This window comes from Patella vulgata, chromosome 3, assembly GCF_932274485.2.
Source record: "Patella vulgata chromosome 3, xgPatVulg1.2, whole genome shotgun sequence".
Classification (NCBI taxonomy): domain Eukaryota; kingdom Metazoa; phylum Mollusca; class Gastropoda; family Patellidae; genus Patella; species Patella vulgata.
The window spans coordinates 73,206,122-73,228,825 of record NC_065881.2 but is presented as its reverse complement, the minus strand read 5'-3'; the positions used below and the strand labels follow the sequence as shown (position 1 = coordinate 73,228,825).

At 36.6% G+C, this 22,704-nt stretch overlaps 1 protein-coding gene across 5 annotated transcripts in view; it reads right to left on the bottom strand.

Moving 5' to 3' along the window:
- LOC126816388 (fasciclin-1) overlaps positions 1 to 22,704 on the bottom strand; it is an 87,570-nt gene that overhangs the window by 48,870 nt on the left and 15,996 nt on the right. The window contains exon 1 of one of the 5 annotated variants that reach the window (XM_050542862.2): positions 6,468 to 7,174. The exons of the other annotated variants lie outside the window; for them this stretch is intronic. Coding sequence (XP_050398819.2) covers positions 6,468 to 6,593 — 126 coding nt within the window. The 5' untranslated portion in view covers positions 6,594 to 7,174. Of the gene's footprint in view, positions 1 to 6,467; positions 7,175 to 22,704 lie in introns of those variants that run through there. 5 annotated transcript variants of the gene reach the window in all.

The following is a 22,704-nucleotide window of genomic DNA, read 5'->3' as shown; positions in this document are numbered from 1 at the left end:
GCTTTATGAACCACTTTAAGTTCGCATAGCAAACAATGCACTGATTTACGTGTATACACGCGGTGCAATAGTTTATAATATGTGAGGTCACGCGTAAATAATGTTGACTGCTGGAATTCAATGAAGAATCTGCGGAAACGCCAGGAATACTTTCCCTCAAAGCATACTTCATCGGTGCAGAAAAGTAAGAAGTCAAACACCTTTTTCTTATTTCAATTTCTTTAAGATATTTTGGATTGAGTATAATGATCGTAAATTATGTGCTATTAAATAATCGTTACACTTGTTAAACATTAAACAGACTAGATCTTAAACAGAAGGGCCTATAGAAGAATATATTATTGTCTTTGAATATTTGCTGTATTCAATTTGTACTATTGGTGTGGGGTGGCCGAATGATTAGCGCATGCGCGTTGTATTATAAGGTCTGTCATTGCGTCAACTGGCGTGGTTTCGATTCCCCGGTTGTACGTGACAAAGAGTAGGGTCACCTGTCCACCTTTGCGGGTTTTCTCCTGGTCCTTCTGTTTATTCCCACTGCTAAAGACTCCTACGTGCAAGTGAATTATTGAAATAACCATATGTTAGTTCTGAAATGACATGGTTTGTGTCGAGTGGGCGTTAAAGAGCTGGTAGTTCTCACTATAATAGCTAAAAACTAGATAATGTAAAAGTGAATATGCTTAAAATGACAGTCAAATTGCCACACTCTGAACCGAGATATTAGCGTTTGAATTTTAGGCCTAGCCTTGATCATCATTACAAAAGTCGATACGATAAAAAACATAGTTTCCATTATCCATTTTGGATGATATCATCAATGAACGTTGAGCGGCAAATCAGATTCAAATCCAGTGAAAATCCGACACATAAGATGCCATCGAGAGTTGATTATGGTCTGGATAAGTTAATTAATGTCTAATTAATAATTTATATAACATTTCAGGCCTAAAGAAAGACCTGCAATAGGCAGACTTAGCTCTTGCATAATGTATGTTTAATATACAGTGAACAATTTTAAATCCAGTACACGCTGGCGTATAGGCTATGCTCTCGGGCTTGATTTGTAATGAGGCGCCTTGGTGAACGAGACTAAACGTCAATGTGAAAGTGAAATGCCAAACTTTCGTCCATTTTGGGTTCTAAAGAATATAGATTTAGTTCCTTTAAATAATATTCTCTGTGAACAAATGAGTAATGGATTACATAGTGACAAGTTAATAACTCGATAACCAACAATTTATACTGAATAAAATATAGTCTATCTGTTTACATGTTCATTTTACTGTGTACGTGGGTGTTTTTTTATGATTAAAGCCTTCTTTTTACCAACTAAAAGTGACAAAAGACTTCCTGGCATTTTCTTACTATTATAATTTAAGATAATTTGAGTTTTGACACCCGTAGTGTAAATTATATCCAAAGACAAGATTGGTATTAGATAACTTAACAACATGTTATTCTATTAAAATTTACATATCTAAGATAATTGTTTCAGATATAACGGTAAATTTCTCACAGGAATGTTATTATTAGACAATATCATTTAAAAAGTTAAAATTATTGTCAAATTTACAAAAAATGTATAATTATACCGGGTTAAGGGATAAAGGTCTGGGAAGATTGCTATATTAGACCATATTACTTCAATGTATAATTCACAAAACAAAGATTAATGCAGGGATTTAGTGATAAAGATCTAAAGATTTATAATTCCATGATTGCGCAGGATAATGTCAAAGTGTCATGGCGTCGAAGTCAGCACTTATAGTTCACATGATATATATTAATGATTGGTTTGGTGGAATGATTGACATGATCGTTGGGGTTAAAGTTGTTTTATAGATACCACAATGGTGGGTGGACACGCATTCAATAATTAATATAATAATCCTTATTTCGTTCCGTATTTTAAAAGTTTAAATGGTAACAAAATTTTAAAAACACCTAAAGAACAGACAATTTTAACCGAATTTAAATTTGTGTTTATTCTTGTTCAGAACAAATTTTAACTTGTAAAACAACCACGCATATTCTTGAAATCAGAAATGTCCGTTTCCAAACTCATCAAATATTCAGCCACCCACATCATGCAATTTAATCAATACGGAGTGTGCCAACCGTTCTACACGAGAACATCTAATATCACTTGTTACTCGGATAATGATTGGTTGAAGTTGTCTTGGGTTGATTGGTTTGATAGGGATGGGCGTGGTGGGAAGCACGAGTAGATCACCCATGAGAAGACCCACGAGGTTATGCAGACGATCCAATTCTTGGGCATGTAGGCCTACAAGCCTGGGATCGAACCCATGACCTACATAGATAACAGGTCTAGCCCCCCCCTCCTCACACTAGCCACCCTCCACCACCTGTACCCTATAATTATTTGGTAGATCAAATGGGGTTAAAGGCGTACCCATCCCTTCGATCCTCTCCTGCGGGCAAAGGGTAATTCCTGTGATTCGGCTGTGAATAATGATGGAAAATCGAGACTTACGATTCGATAAAAGTCAAAGTAGAATTTATTCAGTACGCAAACTTCCCAAATTGGCGATGGACTGCCACAGACATTCCAAATATACTCAAAGTACCTAGAGTCGCCGATCAATCTGACCTGATCAATCGTCCTGACCTTTCAAAGTGATCACTTGTCTCTGTGGTCAATAATCCATCGTTTGGTAATGATGTAATCAGTACACAGTCGACTGTCAATATCAAACTAACCCGGTCTTGCTGGGTTTTCAACCAGGTTCCAGACGCGACAAACTTTGATCAGTCAACCCCACGTTGACATCATAATGTAAAGTTAATAAGGATGCATGTTTATAAATAGTACATTCAAACGATGATATCAGTGGCTTCTCCGTCATTTCATCAAACCACTAGCGTAGGAAGCTATTTCTAATTAATCCATGAAGTTCCGGCCATGTCTGATTTACAATCCCATATCTTTTCCGTCTTCATTAGTCCGTTTGGTATTGAAAAGAAGAACGTTAAACTCCATTTCATTTTATTTCGCACACGTTTTCTCGGGGGAGCCACGGTGACTCAGTGAGTAAGTTGTTGGCGCGTCAACCTGGAGGTCCCCGTGTTCGATCTCTGCAGAGAAAGTTCATCGGGATTTTCTAGCGTGGTTCCCCCTTGTAAGTGGTGCAGGACAGAGGACCTGGCAAGGGACTGTGTAAAGTCATTCGGATGGGACAAAAAAATGAAATCCTGTGTACACAAAGGCGTGCACGTTAAAGATGCTTTGGCCGTTGAAATTTGATATAAGAGTAGACCATAGAGCTGCTGTCCGTGCAATATTTCCCTTATAGCACACTGTAGTGCGTAGCTTGTCTTTATTAGCCCAATCAGAGCTAAACAGTAGGACGTTAAACCCCATTTCATTTATCTGAAATGGGTTTTTTTCTGCTCCAACCGGGTTATAATGAAGACTAGCTTACGCACTACAATGTGTTATGAGGGAAGGGAACTTTTGCAACGTCATACTCTTATTTTAGAATTCTAACTGTATAGCGCTCCTTTCGGAGCACGTCATTATTTACGCGGGACCTCGTTTTTCGTCCTGTCCGAACGACTAGAAACTGATCCTTGCCATGCCTTTATCTTAAACCTAAATTCCAGAACCATACGACTTCTTCTTTGAGTGGCATTTAGTAATTGAACAGTAACACACTAACAACTATTTGTGGAATAACAAGTACTGGTGTATTAATGTGTGTTCTAGAAATGGCAGACATGTCTTGCCTCGCACACGACACCGTCGAAATATTAATAGCTAAACAGCGTGATAACCTGGATTGTAGAAGAACTGCTCCTGTCTTCGCTTAGTACGTCTAATGTAAAGGAAATGATGCATACACACCTCCACCCTTCGGATTTTAAGTTCCACCAAATAGCCTATCCGTTCCCCTTTCAAACTCAACCCTTAAACATGCATTATGCAAGAGCTAAATCTGATTATTGCAAGTCTTAATTTAGGCTTCAGATGTTATAGAAATTATAAATTAGATCTTTATTTAAACAACAAGACCAAAATCAACTCTGTAGACCCACGGATGGCTCGGCTACAGCTCGGATTTAAATAGGATTTCACTAATTGATTAAATCAGATAAGGGGTAACCTGATGAAAATACGTCAGTTAGATCGAGGCTAAATGATAGAGTGTACTTAGCGAGGCCGCTGTAAAGCGTTTCCGTATGCCATTGAAAACTTTACTTGATAATCGAGATATGTAGGTGGAGTTAACGCCTGTCAATCAAACGATCGGCGAAGGTGAAGACACATTTCGCTACCATTTCTAGGCAAATATTACAACGATGATAACTATGTTCAGAATAAAGTAATTTGACTGAATTTTTCAATATATTCTTCTTTCATCATCTACTTTTGAACTGTTATAGCAAGAATGGCCAACTCTCTATAAAAATCTCCCATAATGTATCTTTAATTTAAGAACGCGACGGTAACGTCCTCGGTAATACTGGATCTGTCAATACGACATTAGTGTGTGGAGGTGTCTTGGGGGTCATATGGGGAAAACAGTGGGACGTGGATCCAGATGGATACTGTACGATGCCAACACTGGACACAAATTATCTTTCCAAAAAAAACCCATGTAAATTACTGTCTTTTATAATATTGTGTACATTAGAAAGCTAAACATTCGTGATAAATCCTGCTAATAAAATCCATAAACTGACCTTATACAGTATTATGTATCTCGGGTCTATATGATATTCACATGATTTTATATTACCTATATCGGGGTCCTATCCCGGCTTCCCATAATGGCCCATTATCCCCGCACACATAGTTCCCACGAGGCACCCTTCAGTCAATATTATCACGGCTATCATCATTTTCGGACATTTTTTGTAAATTATAATAACTTTTACCCTATTTACAGACTAAATCTTCTGCTCCATATCCTCCCTCTTTATCTTCCCGAGAAAGCAATATCTATTTTCTGCCCTCTCCGGAAAGTGCACAAAAAAATGTTTCACAGCTTTTCAAGAGACAAAAAATCTTGAAGCCATGACAAATTTTACACAAAACATTTACTACAAGTGCATGTTGCTTTTATCTTTTTTTAAGTATGCGCATGAATCTGCCATCATTAAATCTAGAAAATAAGCTTCATTATTTGCTACGAAGTAACTCACTGACATTACTGACCGAAGAAATCAAACCTTGAAGATGTCACCAAGTTCTTCGCTAGAAAGATCAAGTAGCTTGCGCTTACTATCTGGTTGGTATTTAAGAACCAACCAACAAGCTTCTACGACTCTTTTCTAGTTTAAAATTACAAGAGCACGCTTGACCTGACTGATGACATAAAACACCCCGCAGATCATATAAATTTACCCAATTAACTCCAAGCGACACATTATCTGATGAATGCCGGCCGCTGACACGTTACGATAATCACAGTTCCTACCCAAACCATTACTCGTGGCAGGAGTAGAGTTTGTATAATACAAACTTTTTTACATACACAAATTGAATTACGTAATGCAGAAAATGAAAGTAAATACGCTAAAATTTGTTAGAAGTGTTGATCTATTATGTCGACGAGGGAAATTAATGGAGGCTAAACTCCCAATTAACTTTTTATGCAATTGCTAATTGCATCAAAACAATAAAATATCAGTGGCATTTCAATTTGATATCTAATCAAAATTATCTGTTTGGAATATAAGATATCGTTTAGGTTTGTTTTACCAATTTCTTAATTTGGTTGAATATTCTGAATTAAATTTAATGTTTGACAATACATTTAAGGAAAAATACTAACCACGCTCAAATCAAATTATAATCTCTCCAAATTTACCCGTTATTAGATGAAAATGAATTACAAATCGAGAAAGCCGAACCTTTGGGAGTTTACAAAACTTCGGAACTACTTAACTATATGTATAGGCCTTCAATGGTTAATTTATAACTTTCAGGGCAGGTTATTGACTTATGCATTGCATGTAAGAAGAGTACGTGTTCAAGGGAATCCTTCATTTGGAAGTTTAGAAAAGTTTCGGAAATGCTTAGCCTCTGACCGACATGGTTAATATTTGGTACTAAGACTTTAGAGAAATGAATTGCAATAAGACGAATTCGAGAAATTCTTAGTTTTGGAGTTTGTAAAGCCTTTTAAGATACTTAACGATCACGAATCTGTTATATGTTTGTGCTTATTTAGCCTTGCAGGGAAACACATCTAGTCGTTCGGGTAGGACGTTAAACCGAGGTCCTTCGTTATACTAGTCTGCGTGCACGTAAAATAACCCTTGGCAGTGGGTAGAAACTACGCTGTATCGCGTATGTTCATCTTATTTTCAGAAAAGTAGTAGCATGCTAAATCTATTTTATTTATTATTTGTTAACGAAAATTATCTTCACAACATTCTAAACAACAAATTCCCATAGAAGGTTACAATCTCCTTGATATAAACAATGACATTACCTTATTTAGCAGATATTCTTCTCGAATAATATCCCACACTTTCTCAGAATTGCCAGGAACCACATGTTGAGATAATAGAAACAAAACCACCAAGTTTCCTAACACAGAAATTAGCACACGACACATGGCTTGTGTTGAGGAACAAGGACGTCTCCAGGGTTCAGCAAACAATTCAAGAGATTAGTTACAGAATATTCATTGTTCTCTTGTAAAATTCCAAGACTATCAGGTAAGTCTGTCTTTAATCAAATAAAGTTATCGGAATTAGAGTTAGAATAAAATATTATTAAAAACGGTAAATATCCACTATTTCAATGCCATGTAAAATATATTATAATATTCCATATCTTTCTGGCAATCGTGACGCTAAAATCTGTAAAAAGTTACGCGTTATTCCAGGAACAATTGTATCGCTTTGGTGCCGACTTAAGTCACTAGTACAGAAACTTCGTAAATTGGGCGAGTCCATTTCAAATACAGTTAACAGAGAGACACTCCTGTTGGCCGTGCTTCGATTTTTCTCTTGATGGCCAGATTAGTATTGTGTTGACAAAAGAAGAATTGTCTCATCGAAGAATTCCTGAAACGGTATCTTTTGCTGAACTTCTAGTAATGTTTGACTATTTACACTAAGTATATACTTGTTGGTGCCATTCTGTCACTGAGACGACTTGTTGTAAATCTTGAATTGCCGAACTGTGTAGTCTGTGATTGTAGGCTAGTGTAGTGTGTAGTTGAAACAAACGAGAGCTTTATAAGAAAACTTGCAGTCTAAGACTTACATGAACGCATTATGAAGAATAATTGCACACTATAGAGACATACACCAAGTGAATGTATGTATATATGGGATGGAATGGGGTTTAACGTCTTGTCAACATCTTGCCTAGCTAGGTCTTTATATTTCAATGACCACGAGTACAATACGACTTGTGGCATTATATAGGTATTGTTAAAACTTTATAATTAGTTGATCTGTTATGTTTTTCGAATAGTGAAGGGACAAGTTTTATACGATTAATATTTTGTTTCGATAGATAAAGCGGAAGTTGTTTAGTTTAAGTTGGGCTTAATGTATATCGATATCAGAATTGAGACATTCAGTTATATCTCAATCCTGACTATCTATAGACGTAAAATGTTTCTTTGAAATCAACACCGATGAAATAAAATTCAAAGAGCCCTTGTCATTTCTTGGCTAGTTCACCAATGAATGCAGAATAATAATATTTGTTGAAAATCAAATCGTACAAAGATTGGACGTCACAAAGAAATTTGTGCAATATATGTACATAACGATATATTTAAAGGAGTTAAATCGCAGATATTTGGGACCTAGAAATTGACAAAAATGGATCGCAACGCATATTATAATGTAATATGAATGTATATAAGTTGATTTATATTCAATCAATCGTTTCCGTTTTTACTCTAATTTCAATTCAGTTATTTTCGGCGAAATACGCGAGAAGTCCCAATCGAATGACAATCTCTAGCCTCTGGTTATTCCAGTCTATACCGGTAGTATTTATTGCGCATGCTCTCCATATAAGAATATGACGTCAGCCCAGGTGGAATATATCTAACCTCGTTCTTCGAGTTCCTTATTGGAAATGGTGCTGAAACGCATTCTGGTACACGATTTGTGTACCAATGGTAAAATGTTTAACAAGTCTTGTGATTTGATCGAACTTTCATTTATTATTGACAATGTATTTGTGTCGTATGCGTTACGTATATTGTCCGCGGGCGTATCTTCAGGGTTTCTAATTGAATATTATGTGTGGTGCAGTTCGTCTGAAACATTTAATGAACAGTTATCAGGGGCGGATCCAGGAATTTTTGCAGGGGGGGGGGGTCATGTTCCTAAGACAATGTATCTCACGCCCCCCCCCCTTCCGCATGGTCTCTATCGTCATTTTGGCGTATATACTTACACATTGAGCTTTTTTAAACAGAGAAATTCAACAACACCTCGTTTGACGTCAATTTTTATTATGAATTAATACAATGACATTGGGATTCAATTTCATGGATATCACATAATGTCTATATCATTATCTCGTGCTTTGAGTGCCCAAACTGTCCCAAATCTTACGATAAAGGATAAAGCACACGGGCGATTTACAAAAAAAATTATGTAGCTGAGCAGGGGGGGGGGGGGGGAGATCCGCCCCTGGTTATAAAGTGACCAATTAAAAAAAAACAGGTGCCTTATTCACGAATACTTTAACTGAAATATTTTAAGTAAACAGCCGTTTTATTGGCTAAAATGGGCACTAGATTCCACCCTCGACCAATGAAAGACCGCACGGGGTCATGCATATGGACCCAGACTGTCCACTCGCTGTTAAACATCAATGATAAATTATAGCTATACCTATTTAATTAACTACTATCATTCGTATGGAAAATAAACTCATTTTACAGTCGATAGCACAAACCACTTTTATACAGTTCTTACAGGAATATTAGGCCCACATCTTACGTCCTCTAGAGTTCCATTATCTTACACACTGTATGGTGGAAGTCCGTCTTCATTAGCCCAGTCGGTGCAGAACAGTAGGGCATTAAATCCCATTTCATTGACATGTTCTTGCTTTTATAGTTATTTTATTATTTTATTATTTACAATGTCCGTGTGTTATGTGTTTTGTGTGTCTTGTCCGCGGGTTTATCTTGTCTGTGTTTATGTTTGTTAATGTATAGGGGGGTTGGATGGCCGAATGGTTAGCACGTGCGCGCTGTATCATAAGGCCTATCTTTGAGTCAACTGGCGTGGTAACGAATCTCCTGTTGTACGTTTCGTGGGTTTTCTCCGGGTCCTCCGGTTTCCTCCCATTGCTATAGACCCCTACGCGGAAGCGAATTATTGAAAAAAAATTAAACCATATGTTTGTCCCGAAATGACCTAGTTTGTGTCGAGTGTACGTTAAACTCTCTCTCTCTCTCTCTCTCTCTCTCTCTCTCTCTCTCTTAATGTATATCACAGATATCTACACTTACTATTAAAGTTGCAATTTCATATTTTTAAGTTTTATTTTTAAAATTTATTAAAATAAAGCCTTTAAATAGATGGTATCTATAAACAGTCCTACCTTGTTAAAGAATAATCCTATTAATCCTATAATTCACTATTGCCAGTTGAGAAATTGGCAAAAATATCATTTTCAACTTCAAATTCAAACATTTGAAGATAGCTATTCCATGGGTGGGGGGGGGTAGAAAAACAAGGGATGTAATTGTGTTATTATTTCCGGGGTCAAAGGATTTTTAAGAGGGAGAATAATACCTATGACCGTATAATAGTGAGTTGACAACCTATTGAGCAAAAGACATAGAAATAATTATGTTTTGACTTTCTTAGAAAATATGAAATTATCGCTTTAAAGCAAATTTTAAATCATGTAAAGAAGAATTCAAAACTCTAAAGTGTACATATACTATACAAATTGGTTGGTTAAAACATTCTTTCCCGAGCTAATGCGAATTTTCATTGGCTAGATTAAAGGTCATCTAGAACATGTCGGTTTTACACGTTCAGACTGAAATGTTAGAGTACATTGTCGTCACCTCTGTCCATTCGTCCGTAGAGGCTACATTTATCATTGACTGAAATTTATACACAATGTTTAAGTTCATAGGGCGAAGACATACTCCTCGCCGTGTTTCGTTTGATTAGACCTAATCCCACTCAAACACTGTTATACTCAGCGCAAATTTCTGTCCCAAAATATGACTGGTTAACAGCCAGTACAAGGACGTAACAAAATCAATCGGGATTAATCAGAGCGCTAAATATGATACCGTAAAGTGTCTGGTGACAAACGCGGCAACATTAAGTCAGAACGTGCGCCCAATATTACATAGTGCATAACATAATATTGCAGAGTAACTAATTGTGTGATAAACGAGGCTATCCAAAATAGCTACAATGTAAACATTTGGTAATCATAGCGCACGTGGAATTGTTTTTTCTTCATTTCTTGGACCACACAGCAGATCAAAAAGAAGGGTCAACAAACTGGATAGAAATACGACGTGTGTTTTTAATGAAATAAATAATTCATGGATTTTCTTCACAAAAATGGATAGATATTATCGCATATTTAAAGGTAGGCAGTAATAATTGGTACACGTTTATAGAATTTATATCGGTGATTTGGGTCAAAGAATTTTCGTTCCAATAGCGAGTTTCAGCCAAATGTACCTTTGCGAGTATCGATGTTTGTTCCCGGTGCATCCAAGGGTAATTTTTTTCTTGAAATCAGCACTAACAAACACGAGGAGGGTTTTTTTTTAAAAAAAAGAGGTCACCCCGGTTAAGTCATGAAAATTCTCTATATTTTATTCAGGAGAAATTTGATGAGGGTGGACACGCTCCGTCAAAGACTCATGTTTTCATTCTCAATACAGCAATGGCTAGAGAGGGATTTCTCGGGCCATTTCTTGAGGAATATGGAAAAAGACGGCTATCGGTTCACCCGAACCTATCGCTCGAAAACTAAATGATAGCGGTTGTTTAAACTGCTATAAGTTGTTACCGATATCCTGTTAATTACTCTCCGAGTTATTGCCCCTGGTTCCTTGAAAAACCCTGCAAACTAACCTTCTAAAGGCTTCGGCTAACGATTGATTTGAAAATGAAATGTATACACATTGTTTATGACTATGAGAAGAAACGTGATCATGTCGACATGGATATATGATAATAATATAGGCCCACAGGAAATTATTGCTAGAAAATCTCAATCTTCTTGTTTCTCGTTCCGGAAATCTATATTAATATGTTCTTTACGTTCGTGACTCCACGTCGTCTGCTACAAAAAGCAACATTTAGTTTATCTACACACTTTCTAAATATGGTTATTATAGTCTATTTTATAAAGTTCCATAAATATTGTTATTATAGTCTATTTCATAAAGTTCTATATTTAATATGGTTATTATGTGATTGAAAATGTTTTATAAGTATGGTTGTTGGAGTCATGTTTGATAAATACTAGAATTAGGAATATTATAATGCCAAATCATATAATAATGCCAAATAATCATAATATCACGCTTTGGGTCTTGGCTTCAATTTTCATAATGCGCACAAATGACAGATTAAGACAATTTTATGTGGAACTAAGAGTTAAAATACTGTGCACACGCTTTGCCACGTTTGTTTTTGTTAATTGCTACTTGATGTGGCCTGCAGAGATTAATATGCCCCGATACTCCCCCCCCATCCGCCCATCCGCCTGTGATCAGACTGTTCACGTATGTCACGCAAATAAAAATATGTATACCATTTTTAATGGAGAGAATGATGTTACTATGTACATTCGAGTTTTAAAAATAGGCAGCTGGTACGAAGAAAGGTAAAGAATTATTATTACTTTGTTTATTTAAGACACACAAAGGTCGCGGTGCCTTCAATAGAATCCAATGTAAACATTAAAAAGCCTTAAACATATACTACACAAGAGCTAAATCTGCCTATTGCAGGTCTTTCTTTAGGTCTGAAATATTATCTAAATTATTATTTAGACATTAATTAACTTATCCAGACCTAACTACGAGAACGTAACTAAAACGTTGAGATATACTGATGTGACTGTTTTTAGCTACGATTGGGTGCATTTAGTTTCACCTGGCAAACTTAATTTCTTTATTAATGCATGTACCATCTTAAAAATAAGTTAATTTTATACTATTCGTACTTATTACACATACGCAGCCCAGTCTACTGAAACAATATTCATTTATCAGCAAATATTGACAATAAAGTAAATCAAGCGTTGTTTTTTTTATCAAAATTGATACGGACATCGCAACAATGATCAGGTTAGTACTTTGATTGGCTATTGCACATGAGGCCCCGCCTTTATGTGTTAAAGACGTAAATTTAAAATGTCGGAGAAAGCAATCTTTTATCGCTTCGATTTAAAAAGAGAGGATTTGTGCCCGTGTCAGGTAGGATTTTCTGCTTAATTGTAAGCTAGTTGGGTGTGGCAGAAATGTCATAAATAACAATAATCAATCGTTGTTTTGATGAAAAATATTGTTAATTTTGCTCACTGAGGCCCGATGTGATTCGCGTTCGGCTTTGCTACGTGGAACTAAATAGGACCATCTCTTATCTCGAAACACGGAGGGTTGAGAGATGAGGTTTGTTATCTAATCCAGACCATAATCAACTCTCGGTGTCATCGCTAGCCGGCGATATTTATTGGATTATGATCCGATCTGCTGCCCAACACTTATTCATGATTAAATCAAGAAATGGATAAACGAGGCTATGTTTTTTTTATCGTAATGATGATCGAGGCTAGGCCCAAAATTCAATCGCTAAATCTCGGTTCAGAGTGGATCAATTGACTGAAATTTTCAGCAAATCTTTAACTAATCTATTTGAATAATTTTTAGACGAACACTATTTTTTTTTCAATTTTTGTAATGAAAGTATTTTTGATTATGTATGATATAAAAGTCTATATTTAACCTGTATGCTGGCATATTTGGGCTTTACGAAATTATAAACAACAAATGTGAATTAATTTTATAGAAATTTGCATTTGTGTGATTGGGGACATTTTACTTCTACGTTTAAATTTTATTTCTGAAATTTGATAACTGGAAATAATACGATTTGATAACTGGAAATAATACGATTTGATTACTTTCTCAATAATTTAAAGTTATTTAAAGAAATCATTGTTTTGTATCATCATATATTAGATTTGGTATTTATTATTTCTTGTGCATATGAACCCGTTCTAATTTACTTTCCAAACTAAAAAATTCCAGTCGTATTATTTTAACACGAGTACAGTCAATATATTGTACTAATTAAAGAAGCTACCAAGGGTAGTTTTTATTGAATAAAACTAGTTAATGCCGAGTGACAGACTTGTAAAAAAACTATTATCGAAACCAGTATCGTTATCGGAAAATCCTTTTTGACTAGGGGGGTTGGATGGCCGAATGGTTAGCACGCGCGCGCTGTATCATACGGTCTGCCATTGAGTCAACTTGCGGGGTTTCGATTCCATGGTTGTACGTGACAAGGAGTAGGGTCGCCTGTCCAACCTCCTGGGTTTTCTCCGGGTCCTCCGGTTTCCTCCCACTGCTGAAGACCCCTACGCGCAACCATTTTATTGAAATAAAATTAAACCATGTGTTAGTCCCGAAATGACCTAGTTTGTGTCGAGTGGACGTTAAACCCCATTTCTTTCTCTCCCCCCTTTTATGACTAAATAGAAATTATCAGTTTTCAAGTGTGGTTAACAATATATCTCCCAACTTCACATTATGTTTGGGGCTGGAGGAGCCAAAAGTAAGTGATAGTCGCGCATATCATGTCAAAAGGGGTGATTGTTATACGGCAGAGCTTCTATATCCGGGTCAGTTTCTCAGGCCGTTTTGCAGTTTTAAAGAGACACACTGTTCACACTGTGAGCCGCCAGTGTTCTAACAACAGCCTTTCGAATCATTATACTTGCCTTTTTGTCATCAGCGTTTGAAGTTTTGACAAGATATAACGTAGATTGTTTATTATCGTTAAATTTTAAATCTAACGGGTGTTCAAATCCATTTAAGTCATGGCCATCCGATGACCTAGAGAGTTGATTATAAGCTTGATGTGAGCATAAATGTCTAATTAAAAGTTTATATAACATTTGAAGCCAAACGAAAGACCTGCAATAGGCCGATTTAGCTCTTACATCATGCATCTTTAACTTAATTATATTGTAAAGCTTGATGTCAACAGCGATCTCCACGTCACCAAATACGTCAATGAGCTTCGATCATTAAAACAATACTCTGGAGAGGGATCAAAATAGGCCTAGCCTATTCCCCAATTCAATTTCAAATGAAATGGCGCTATCGTGGTCCTAGAACTAGACCATCCCACGACTTTAAGGATAGGGTCTTGACAAAGTGTTAGTACCTATTGGAAGGTCAGCACAGAAAACTGATATTTGCGAATTATGTTGGCACCAACAAAACTTAACAGTAACAAATACGCTGACAAGAAATTGATATTGTACACATTGCATACACATGTACTTGGCGAATACTTTTTACTAATCTGGATATACTCAAAGCTGCCACATACACATGCCCTTGTTATCACTTATATTTAATTCTTGTATATTTAGCTCAATTAAAGGGGCATTAGGTAAGATTAGATAAAGAGCTGACAGTTCTCGCTATAATAGTTAAAAAATAGAAAATGCTAAAACTTCAAGCCAAATTGCTTCACGCTGAACCAAGATATTAACGATTTAATTTTCGGCTGGCCTCGATCACCATTAGGCTACTACGTTGGTTCTATAATTTACAAGTCTCGATTATCCACGTTTGCGTTTAATTATCGATCACAAAATGTATTCAAATCCATTAAAAATCGCAGGCTAACGATGGCATCGGGATTTGATTATGGCCTGGATCAGTTAATTAATGTCTAATTAATAATTTAGATAACATTTCAGGCCTAAAGAAAGACCTGCAATAGGCAGATTTAGCTCTTGCATAATTCATGCTTAAGGTGGCGAATTTAACCCTATAAAGTCTACTTTGATGTATTTAACTAACCATGTTAAGAACGTACGACGTTTACCGCGGTTATTTGTATTGTAAGCTTTTATTGGTTCACAAAACATAATTGTCAGCCAATCAGCATTTGAAACATAAAATCTCCCCATGAATGCAGGAGTTCGTGGAGACAGTTTGCCCGGACGAACAGCGTTGTTTCTGTCTACGTTTCGTCGAATTCCAACTGCCAGGTGTTCTTTTATGTATATGCGGGACCTTCTGTTAAAGCCTAGCTTTCAACCCGCCGTAAGTGTTTTGACATGCAAGGGTCGTAAGGTTTGGTAGGTCGCAGACCAGCCGCAAGGAACTGGGTGAAAATGTGCAGGACTAAAAGTCTCTACAGCCAGTCTGTGATCTTCTACGGTGCCAAACACACGCAATAGACGCGTATGTCTCACGAACGGGTTTGCTAAAATTCCCCCCTTAGACACGTACGGCGGGCTGTGTGCTAGGCTTTAGTGAATCAATGCTTGTTAGGCCACCGTGGCTCCAAAATATCACATAATGGCATGGCCATAAAATCTCTTATCATGTATACAATACACCTTTCACACCAGCTGTGTTACTTGTTGGTTTAAGAAAGATTTTGATACGCCGTTGCGGTGGGGGGAAGAAAGAATACCCTGGGAACTCGAACAGCCAAAGTAGCTTTCTCATCATGTAGGTCTATAAAGCTATATACCGCCGTGTTTGTTATTGATAGTAAAGTTTTAAATGATGATGTAAACTATATAATATAAACAATGTTAGAATCAAAGTCAAAACATGATCATATCAGTATTACACCTTATTTTACATCAATGGCGTATGGACCGGGTGTACGAGGGCGGAGGGTTACATTTCAGGGCATTTTTTTAAGAATCTGAAGCATTGGGGCCAAGGGCGATTATCCCCCACCCCATCCACCTGGACGCGAGAAAAAAACTTCAGTGGATTTTGGTGATGTGAGCGCCAGGTGCTCGTGATTGTGGGGCACTTTCTTTCAGCGGTGGGGGTACGCAATAACCCTTGCAGCCAAAACGATTTGGGACTGAAATAAAATTCAATCTTCAACGCTGTAAAAGCGGTTTGATCTGCCTAGTTTTTGAGTAACGAATGAATAAATCTGAATTCCAATTTATTTGTGATGTGATCAATTTATATACATCTAGTCTTTAACTTCCTGATAATATATCAATATCATCTGGACCTGGGGACAATATCTTTAAAATTGAGGTCAATATCAGTCCCAAGAGCATTAAATCCAATGATATGATATAACACAAGAAAACATGATGGCGTGAAATTATTGACAGCCAATTTAAATTTAGCAGGGTATTAAATACGGCCTGTAAATATTACGAACACCGACCATTCGCATTTTAAAATTTCTTTCACACAGACAAAGTTTGCTTGCTTTTACAGCAGATTCTGCTATGCGATATAAACACAAAATTTACTCTATATTGGTTTGTGTGTTTACAAGCCAAACTTTCTACTGATATATGTTTTAAAATGAGATTACAAATATTTTCTTGTTTGTACATTTTAACACTGTATTTAAAAAGCTTAAATACATTTGAACTCAGTAACTCAAAAAAACATTTCGTTAATTCATGATCATAAGAAATGCAAGCTAGTGTGGCTATCTATAGCTAGTGTTAAGATACTATGACTATAGCTAGTGTCAAGATACTGTGACTAGCTAGTATCAAGATACTGTGAATATAGCTAGTGTCAAAATACTGTGACTATAGCTAATGTCAGGATACTGTGAATATAGCTAGTGTCAAGATACTGAGACTGTCTATAGCTAGTGTCAAGATACTGTGAATATAGCTAGTGTCAAGATACTTTGACTATCTATCTATAGTTAATGTCAAGATACTGCAAACCAAAAAAAAGCAAACCCACAGTAACAACTATTGTATTGGACGACTCACAGTCTATACATATGGCCACAAACTGTTATTATGGAAATCATTAATCTCTTCTGATCTTACTATACAAGATGTCAGGATGTTCTACAATCACCAGCTTTGTCGTTCATCAAAAGAAGAAATCTTTTTTATGGCCCTCATATTATGTTTACGAGAAACCTGGTGGGATAGTCACTATGGAATACAACCGTTCAAATTATGATTTTGGATTCATTCCAGTATTGGTATCGGAATAATAAGGTCTTTATAATCAAAAGCAAAGATTGATCATCCGATATGACAATTAATATAAACCACCTTGTATATAAAGCAAACCATCTGTTTGTGTAAACATATGAGTAGAATATAAGTGGTAAAATCATATATCGAAAGAGCAACATAAAAAGTCAAATGGGTTTAACGTTCTGCTGTTCTGTACCGACTGGGATAATGCAGACGGGGATTTGACTATGAAGGCGCTTGGAAAAACTCTGCGAAGATTTTCCAATTTGGCTAACAAGGCTTGGATAATCTACACAGAGTCTGTAGTCCATTTCTGCTATAAGGACGGTTTAACAGGAAGGTTGAGGTTGAAGGTTCACAGTTGCAATTTGGTGTCTTGTAATCGTCTGTCGTCTCGGCGTCATCTAAACCTTAATCGAGGTTACAGTGGTAACTAACCAATGTCTGTAGTTTTAATATCTGTGGTCTTCAATTTCGTTTCGTTTCATAATGTTGTCGGACAAAAGCAGAACGAAATTGTAATCTAAATTGTATGCGACTGATCGCCTTCTGCAGGATTCCAAAATAGGTAATGCAAAATTAAGATATCACTGTTTAAAATTTTGACAAGATATGGCATAGATTGTTTATTTTCGTAACAACGCCACTGATTATTCGAGGTTTAGTCTCGCTTCGCCATTTTTAAATTAAGTCATTAGGTGACCAAGTTTTCTAATCTACTTAAAATCGGGGTCAAAATGGGCTAGTCATGTTAATAAATGTTTAAATAATAGTTTATATAAGATTTAAAGCCTAAAGAAAGACCTGTAATAGGATGATTTGATTCTTGAATAATGTACCTTTATAATCCCATAATATATTAGCACAGAAATTGTTCAAGAAAATAATTTGTACAGTAAGCCAAAACATATATAAAGTTAACTTCACTTCAACAGAAGCATGACAGACCACCAGTCTGGTTTCTTTCCGGAACCAATTAGTTCCACCTAGCTCATAAATTCCCCAGTTAAAGGTAAACCAAGAATACCTGTGTTTTGTTTATAGATCAATCAAAAGAGTATTTTGAACGATGTCGTTAAACAAGTCAAACACTCTTAATAGTAAAACCGTATCTTCTCCTACATGTGTTGATTTTAAGATCGGGAGCCACTGTGGCTCAGTGAATAAGATCGAAAGCCTCAGTGGCTTAGTGAATAAGATCGAAAGCCTCAGTGGCTCAGTGAATAAAATCGGGAGCCACTTTGGCTCAGTGAATAAGATTCAAAGCCACGGTGGCTCAGTGAATAAGATTCAGGGCCACGGTGCTGTGGCTGAGTGAATAAGATCGGAAGCCACGGTGGCTCAGTGAATAAGGCACTGGCTCGCTAACAAGGATATCGTTCGAATGGACCGAAATCGTATGTCCCGTATAAAGCTTGACGTGCACGTAAAATAATCCTCGGAAGAACATCCTCATAGCACACTGCAAGGCGTATGTTCTTCTTCAATAGCCCGGTTGGAGCGGAACAGTTTCCTTTTCTGGGTTGGTGTCTTCTGGGGTTTGTCTTTATGTGGTGTGCATATGTGAATCTAGGATATTGCGAGTTAGGAGGCCCAGTTTCCATAACAGATAACATCACACTAATGTGTCCATGTCCGATTTTATTAGACTTGGTATTTCCAATTGGTGTCTTTTTTCCTAGACATATAAATTTAATTTATTTAGACAAGTCACAGGTGTTTTATAACAGTAAAACATGTGGATATAAATATTTCTGGTTCTATATATAAATTACAATAAAACATGGTAAGTAAAACTTATAGTGTAAACATTGTCTTATCTACCTTCAACATACAGGTAACATACGTTCTTTATATGTCTATAATAATATACTTTATAAACACAGAATGTAATGAATTACATAATCTATAGTACGGGTCGAGAAATATGTGATTTTAATATCACATGTTGCTGATGAACTTTGGTTCCGATGTCAACTCCGGCTCCTGAAATCCTGGGTGATCATTAACAAGAACTCAATCTGAATAAAACACAGATCTTATTTCGTTTCGTTTTTTTTATGGGGGGTTGGATGGCTGAATGGCTAGCGTGCGCGCGCTGTATCATAAAGTCTGTCATTGAGTCGACTGGCGTGGTTTCGAATCCCCAGTTGTACGTGACAAGGAGTAGGGTCGCCTGTCCAACCTCGTGGGTTTTCTCCGGTTTCCTCCCACTGCTAAAGACCCATATGCGCATGCGAATTATTGAAATAAAATTGAACCATATGTTAGTTCCGAAATGACCTAGTTTGTGTCGAGTCGACGTTAAACCCATCTCTCTCTCTCTCTCTCTCTCTCTCTCTCTCTCGTTTTTTTATAGTTCAAAATTTTGTTGTACTTGTCTTTACTACACTAGGACCTGGAGGAGTTGCTATATAACCCGCGTTATGGATGATGTGAGGGATTAGCCAATGAAAGGGCCTCTTACGGCAAGTTCTTGGCGTGAGTAGCACGGAACGTTGGGTAAACCACTAGAAAGGTCAACGTTGATTGATTAATCAATGCCTGACGTCATAAGGTCAAAGGCCGATCATATGACACCTGACGCGACCTTCCATTACAACTGATATATAGATCTGTATTTTAATCAGACTGACAAGAACACTGTATATTTTTCATTGGCGAGGACATTCAAGTTCTTGCGCAATTTATAATTAATCGTCCAATGAAAAATCCGCATTTCAGTTTGCTCTATTGGGGGAAAAGGGCCCAGGATCCAAAATTGTTTGGATATGGGCGCCCTAGAGTTACACAACCCATATAAAATGGCTTATAATTTTTAGTACATCTATTTATGGACAATTTCCGCACACTGTGGTGTTTGATTTGCATATTTTAACAACCTTTTGGAAACCGTGATGTCAGCCTTAATTTAAATTTAAAAACATTAACATTTTCTGTGCCCATGTTGTATATAGAGTGAAATCAAATTCTGTCTTTGCCCTTTGGTACCCTATTTGTATGCCCTGTCATCAAATCAATTACGTGTAAATAATAGGCACACAATTTACAATAATACCATTAAAATGGTGGATAAACATTAAAAATTCTAGCCAGTCGAGATCAAATTTTGTCTGCAGAACCGGATACGAAACCAATTCTGTGCATTTCTTTGGTGAAACATATGGTTCTTTTTAAGGCGGTGAGTTGCACCCATAACAAAAACATTCATGGTGCGAAGAAATCGAACCAATTAGCTTAAAAAATTGTAATTGACTTCCCACGTTTCAATTCTGCTCTATTTGCTTTCAGTCATCAAACATTTTGAACGCAGATGCCATATACATTTAATACTTTTAATGATGTGCTACTTTGTCAAAAATGCTTAAAACCATCCAAGGGCATGCTGATTAGAAACGTCAAAGTTTTGTTAAATAAAATAATTGACTCCGATCTAATTAGTCCCTTTAGGCACGCAACATTCTCGCGGTTGAAGGGCAGTCGTGCGCGTGCATTTTGGAAGAATAGCGGAGCTGTCCCGAAACGTGATTTTCTGGTGGCGTATTATGTCACGTGACACCTCAACAATAGGGTGATAATTAATTGCTTGGAGTTATAAGTGATAATTACATGGGTAGTGGTTGTCAGAACGGGTCCAGTCCCCCGGGGGAATTACCACGACATGTATAGATATGCCACTCAAATCAATACCAGAGCGAGAACTTCTTTCACAGAAACTGCAGTTAAGATGATGTAAATCTGCATTTAATTGCACAAATGTGACCTTTTCTGGCTTGAGGTGGAATAAACATCTCACCAGTTTCATGTAGAAGATGCGGAGATGTGAATATAATGCTATTATTGGTATGTTAATACCGCCCATGGCTACTGGAGATTATAGTTGATGAGTATTAGTTGATAAGCCGTATCTAATGATGTTCATATTACATCACGGAATATGAAGAGCTATAGGAGTCAGGATTATACACTAGAGTAATTTTAATAGGTTGATTGATCAATATAATAATAATCACCATATCATATCGCCATATTAATTTATTCTACATGTATAAGCTCATTATATTGGATGTATTCGATAATCAAGGCCGGAGGAGTAAGGTTTAAACTAACTTAGTATACAAATTAGGTGATGTGATGGACGCCTTGCTCAAAATCAAAAACATGTATGACGTTCACCATAACCCTACATTTCAACATAACCGACTCTGTTATCCTTTGGTCTCAAATTCATGAGTGTTCACCTGGCAAAATATAAATTCATAATCGTAGCTCCAATATGGCCTGATGGTGGAATCGCATGTAGCATAAATTAAAGATACATTATGGGAGATTCGATAACGAGTTGGTAGTCTTCACTATAATAGTTAAAAACTAGATAATGTAAAGGCAATTTGGTGAAAGTTTCATTCAAATGAAATCCACTATGAACCGAGAACTAAGCGACTGAAATTCCCATAAGCCTCGGTCATCATTACTTAAGTCAGTACGATAAACAGCATAGTCTCGATTATCCATTTAATCGTTTAATCGAGAAGGAAAGTTATGCAGTAAATCGGCTTACAATCCACTAAAGATCGCAGGCTAGCGCTGCCATCTAGAGTTGATTATGGCCTGGATTGGTTAATTAATGTCTAATTAATAATTTAGATAACATTTCAGGCCTACAGAAAGACCTGAAATAGGCAGATTTAGCTCTTGCATAATGTATGTTTAATGATTAGCTCTGATTACCGGAAACAACCCACCGGCTATCACAGCAAATACAATGTAATTAGATACTCTTATTGTCAGAGAATACTTTAAATTAAAGCGAAAAATGACCCTATAGTTAGACATTCCATTCATTTTTTATCCAGAATGAATCAACCAGGACATATTTGATTGGTTATTAAATTTCCTCCTACTATATGGAGTTTACCTAATTTTAAAATCGAATTATGTCGGAAAGGATTATTTATGTTGGAAGCCCATCAATCTGATTAAAATACAGATCTATATTTCGTTCCGTTTTTTTATACTTTCGATGGCCTCTACTACATGAAGATTTGGCCAGTTGTAGTGGGAGGTCGCGTCAGGGGTCATACTAGCGGCTTTTGGCCCTATGACGCCAGACATGTGATTAACCAATCAGCGTTGACGTTTCTAGTAGGATATCCACAGTTCCGTGCATCTCACGCCAAAAACTCACTGCAACAGACCGTTTCATTGGTTAATCCCTTACATTAACTACAACGCGGATTATATAACAACTCTTCCAGATTCTAGTGTAGTAAAGGCAAGTAAAACGAAATTTTGAATTATAAAAAAACGAAACGAAATAGGATCTGTGTTTTAATCAGACTGGAACCCCATAACACAATATCCCACAGTATAAACGTACTCTTCTACAATAGACAATGATAATTTAACCACCCAAACAGATTGGCTGTAAACATATTGTGCATATTGCTTGTAAACGAAGGTTATTTTCATATTTAATCAAGCGATTAAATATTATATTGAAATAGATG